At 49.1% G+C, this 5254-nt stretch overlaps 1 protein-coding gene across 4 annotated transcripts in view; it reads left to right on the top strand.

Moving 5' to 3' along the window:
• Nucleotides 1-754: 754 nt before the first annotated feature.
• The window catches only part of LOC132805834 (RNA-binding motif, single-stranded-interacting protein 2-like), a 339644-nt gene continuing 335144 nt past the window's right edge, over nucleotides 755-5254 (top strand). For 3 of the 4 annotated variants that reach the window (XM_060821132.1, XM_060821135.1, XM_060821130.1), the window contains exon 1: nucleotides 755-845. In XM_060821132.1, coding sequence (XP_060677115.1) covers nucleotides 780-845 — 66 coding nt within the window. In that variant the 5' untranslated portion in view covers nucleotides 755-779. The remainder of the gene's footprint in view (nucleotides 846-5254) is intronic. The other variant, XM_060821137.1, reaches the window with a different exon arrangement.

Raw genomic sequence — 5254 nt, 5'->3', positions numbered from 1 at the left:
GTGATCTCTCTGGAACGCTGATAGGTACGGGGAGGGAAATATATCCTTGGTGGTGGGGTCCGTTTGGAGGTGGCGGAAATGACGGCGGATGATACGCTGTATATGGAGATTGGTGGGGTGGTAGGTGAGGACCAGTGGGGTTCTGTCCTGGTGGCGATTGGAGGGGTGGGGTTCAAGGGCGGAGGAGCGGGAAGTGGAGGAGATGTGGTGGAGGGCATCGTCGACAATGTCGGAGGAGAAATTGCAGTCCTTGAAGAAGGAGACCATCTGGGCTGTACGGTATTGGAACTGGGCCTCCTGGGAGCAGATGCGGCGGAGATGAAGGAATTGGGAATATGGGATGGAGTTTTTAGAGGGGGCAGGGTGGGAGCTGTGTTTTTCCAGCTCCACATTTTTCAACTCTGGTCTCCAGCATCTGCAGCCCTCACTTTGCTCCCCATGATCAGAAACAGGGTCGGCGGGCTGAATGGCCTGCTCCTCGTTCTTACTATCCACCGCGGCGCACCTTCCATTCTAAATGCTCCAGCTTACTTTCCACATGGGTGGCTTCAGAAATAATTCATCCTGGTACTTTTTTAGGTTGGTTTGCGGCATTGGGCCTGCTACTAAATCCCACCCCTCCCTCACTGGACATGAGGGTGGCCCAATGCGTGTGTGGCGGGTGGATGGTGCTGGCGCTAGGACCTGGTAGTTGGAGAGAGCAATGCTCAGTCCCAGTTCAGATCATTCCAACTTCCCGTGCTGACGTCAGCCTCCTCCTTTGACATTAAAAAAAGAAAATGTTGCTGTCGGTGCCCCGGCCAGGATTTACTCCGTATCCCTATCCGAGCCGTACATCAAAGAAGGTAAGGAAAAGTTCGAGGCTACCTCTGGGCCGCGGGGCGCCGGTGGGGAACTGGGAGCGACGGGCTGGAAGGGGGTGTTTTTTCTTGGACTCTCGGGGATTGAAGGGGCACCGTGGAAGCTGGAGGGGAGAAAGAGAGAGAGAGAGAGATGTTCCTGCACTTTCAGCACTTTCCCAACAGTTTAGAGCGGATTTTGCAACTTGGAAGGAAAATGGACTTTGTTTCTATTTTTTTTTGGTTTTTTTTTGCTGTAGGGAGTTTGCAATACAGACACACACACAAAAGTTTCTGCCAGTTCAGCCCAAGCTCTCGGGGAAAGCTGATCAGCCGCATTTTGTACAGACTGCGAATTCCGAAATGAAAACACAGCCGAGGGAGGAGGCTGGGAGGAGTGGGGTGGTGCTGAGATGTCGAACCTGGACATTGACACTGTGTGTGTGTGTGTATTGCTGCCTCTGTTGAAGCTGCTCACATATGTTGGTGGGGCCCACCATGTACCCAGAATGTTTGATTAATCCAAGAGGAATTAGGACCTCATTAAATGTGCATCCAAAGGTGGAGGCAGCAATTCTTCTCCGCCGTTGGGTGGATATGGTCGTTTACTATCTCTGATTTTTAAAAAAAACTGAATTATTTAGATCCAATTCATGTTTTCGTTTTTTTTTCCCCTCCCTTTTAAAAAGCCGGCTCTCAGACACTCCCCCCAGATTGATTTGAGAGTCTGGGCAGTTTTGTCCTGTCCTGGGGCTGCATTTTCCCCTGTAATGGTTCAGTTCGCCCCTATTTCTTATTGGATTCCCCCCACCCCCAGGGCAGGTAGAGAAGGAAGGGAAGGGGTACACGAATGGCAGTTCCTTGAACGGAGCTGCCGCCTTCCTTTAGTGGGACTGGGATATGTTTCTGGGACAGTCCCGGTGTGACAAGTGTTTACGTTGGGAGCATTTGGGAGAAATTTAATTCTGCATCCGCAGCGGAGGGCGGCTCGTGTCTGGGAGGTACAATACTTGGTTCTAATGCCCATTTGAGCCGACACTTGAGGTGATTTAAAATCGAGTGGCGACGTCTCAAATGAACCTGGTCCTTTTCTGTACAGTTCATCTGTCTCCTTGGGAACATTAAATTGTGTGTGTGTGAGAGAGAGAGAGAGAGATAACATATCGAACCTTTCAGATACCTGGAGAGACATGACAAAAGAGCGAATGAGGTTAGATACCCAGGATTCTGGGGCATGTGTGTGTGTGTGTAAGAGACATTAAAGGATACTTACAGCATGGTCTAAAATAGATGGTGTGGGCTACAATATCTATAACCGGAATCTCTCCCGTCCGATTTTCCTCAATATTTCATCCCTGTAACTGACTGACTTTTATTTCTTTTGCTGAGAACTTGCTAGTGGCTTTTCACTGTCCGGCTTTCTGTTCAGACTTTATGTTTTAACCTATTGGCGCGGAGATGTAACTCCCACTGAGACGGAGCTACTGTTTGTGTCCGTGTCACGGTAGTTCCTCTCGTTTCAGTTGGAAGTTCTCTCAAAGCTGCAATCTCCCTCCTTTTTTTTAATATCAAGTGCAGATAAGAGGTTACAGTATTCAGTTCCCATAATCCCAAGAGTTTGAACAAAGGAGGTGGATTTTGTTTTGTCATATAAAACGAATGAAGTTGCGTCAAATAATTCGCATTGTGTCCAGGTTTGCCCTCCCTCAGGTAACCGAAATATTCAGTGTCCAATTAGCCTCGTGGCCATTGGAAGATTCAGCTTCCCATTCCATGGACAAGGGGTTAAATGTACAAACCAGCGGGAGCAGGTCATTCAACCCCTCAAGATTGCTTTACCATTTACTAAGATTATGGCTGATCTGATTACTGTACATTCTCGCCTCCCCTCCCCCGCCCCCCTCCCCCCCCATAACCTTTTCACTTCTATTTTGTCGATCTACCTCGGTGTGTTACAAATATTCAAGGACTTACGACTTTGAGAAAGAATTTCACCTCCTCTGTTTTAAATGGGTGACTTTAAAAGTGACATCTCTCCTCCCCCCCCCCTCACACACATCCCCGCAAGTTCTAGAATCTCTATCAGGAGGAAATGTCCACCTCTCCCCCCCGCCCCCCCCCCCCAGGATCTTATATTTTAGTCAACCTGTTCATACACCTCAGGTGGGATTTGAACTTGAGCCTCCTGTCTCAGAGGTACGGACATTGCCATAAAAAGCCCTTTCTGTTATGTTTGGGGAGGGGGGAGGTTTTACACACAATTCTTCGACAATTTGACAGGAGAGATGCGGAGAGCTTGTTTCCCTTGAAGGGGGAGTCTCGGACCAGGGGGGCATCATCTTAGAATGAGGAGCTGTACATTTAAGATGAGGAGTTTGTTCCCTCAGAGGGGAATGAAGCTGTGAAATTCTTTCCCACAAAAGGCTGTGCAGGCTGGCTCATTGGGTATATTCAAGGCCGAGGATAGATGTTTAATCAGGAGGGGGATCAAGGGTTTAAAAAAAAGCAGGAGAGTGGGCTAGAGGGTTATCAGATCAGCTATGAGGATCCGATTGAATGGTGGAGCAGACTGGATGGGCTGAATCGCCTTTGTCTCGGAAGCGAAAAGCAAAGAATGCGGGTGTTGGCAATCCAAAACAGAAGCTGCTGGAGAAACTCACGTCTGGCAGCATCTGTGGAGAGAAAGCAGAGCTAACTGTTCAGGTCCAGTGACCCTTCTTCGGAACAGTTCAGCTCCTATGTCTTATGGACTGGAGAGGGGTCATATCTCCATTGAGATCTATTTTATAGGAGTACAGGGAGAGGTGGGGGACAAGTGATTCGTTGACCCCAATAAAATACATTTCCAGCCCACGAACAGGTCGTTCGACCCAATAAGCCATCCTTGCATTTGGATTGAGTCCCCTCGCCCTCTTTCTCACCTTCGGCCGTCAGACTGGAATAGAATAGGTGCACAGTAGAACAGAACGGTATAATGTGAACAGTGATAGAACCCCAACTCGGGGTGGGGGGGGGGGGCGGACGTAAAGAGAAGAAGCAAGAGAAGAAACAGCCCCATTGTTTTTAAAAAATACTTAATTCTAACCCTGAAGATGATAACGTTGCAAATGACACGTGTGTTAATACCAGTTCTCCTCTTGCATTTAGCATTTATTGCCAATTCCAAGTGAGGTGGCTAAGATTGGAGTGTGTAGGAAAGCGGGATATGACAGAAAGGTGAGGTGGGGAATGGGGGTGGTGGGGAGGAAAAGGCGGGGAGAGACAGAGAGATAGGGAGAGCTCCTGTATTAGAATCATTGCTGGAAAATGTTTAGTTTATAACGTACAGGCAAATGTTTTATTTTGCCACAACGGCTGTTGCTTCTGAGAAATGTTTTATTTTTTTTTAAAAACCTGGGACGAGGGTATTAAACCTACCCAAGCTGCAACAGCTGCTTCCCCACCCAAAAAAAATAAACAATGGGGCAAGGTTTCCAGGTCAGAGTTATCACATTTTTAAAAAAAATTATGAAGACGAAGTGAGCTGAAAAAAAGCAGTGTAAGGTATCTTGTAAAAGCAAAATCCTGTCGCTGTTTGAAAGAAAAAAACCCAGAAAATGCTGGAGAAACTCGGCAGGTCTGACACTACCTGTGGAGACAGAGAGAATCAAAAGTTACCGTATCGAGTCTGGTGTGCCTGTAGATTTTAAGAGACTTCAAGTGTAGCGGGAAAGGGGGAAAAGTCTTTACAAAAGATTGCTATTGACTTCTGGGACCCCTGCTTTCGAACTGTAGCTCTTCTCTTCGCAATTAATGACTGGGCCCAGAGAGAAAGGCCATCTATTAAATGATTTGCGCGGGATAACAGTCCAAGCTCCAACCTCTGCCCTTTTAAGATTGCCAGCAAGGTCTGAAGGCTCCTGCCCTGACGAATGGTTTAGCTGTGGGGAGGTGGGGAGGGGTGCAAGCTTTGGGTCAGAGTTGTTGTTTTGGGAGAGGCAGATGTATGAAAGCTGCCCACACCTTACTCCAGGCTGGGCCAGTGTGAGAAAAAGGACTCAGGCTTGAGTGGGTCGAGTGGTGTGTGGGTGGTGGAGGGAAGGGGCATGTTTGGGTGTTGGGATGTTAGGGAGAGCCATGCCTGTGTGTGTGTCTGGGCCGTTGGGGTAAGGTATACGACAGGCGAATGGAATTAGGGGAGGGAGGGGTGGGAGGGAGAGGGGAAGGATAGGGATGGGAAGGGATGGGAAGGGATGGGAAGGGATGGGGAGGGAACAGGATAGGGGAGGGATGGGGATGGGGAGGAGGGGAGGGATGGGGACGGGGACGGGGACGGGGACGGGGGGATGGGGATGGGGAGATGGGGATGGGGAGATGGGGATGGGGAGATGGGGATGGGGAGATGGGGAGGGACGGGGAAGGGGAGATGGGGAGGG

This window comes from Hemiscyllium ocellatum, chromosome X (genome assembly GCF_020745735.1).
Source record: "Hemiscyllium ocellatum isolate sHemOce1 chromosome X, sHemOce1.pat.X.cur, whole genome shotgun sequence".
In the NCBI taxonomy this organism is placed as follows: domain Eukaryota; kingdom Metazoa; phylum Chordata; class Chondrichthyes; order Orectolobiformes; family Hemiscylliidae; genus Hemiscyllium; species Hemiscyllium ocellatum.
This window is presented reverse-complemented; position numbering and strand designations above follow the sequence as displayed.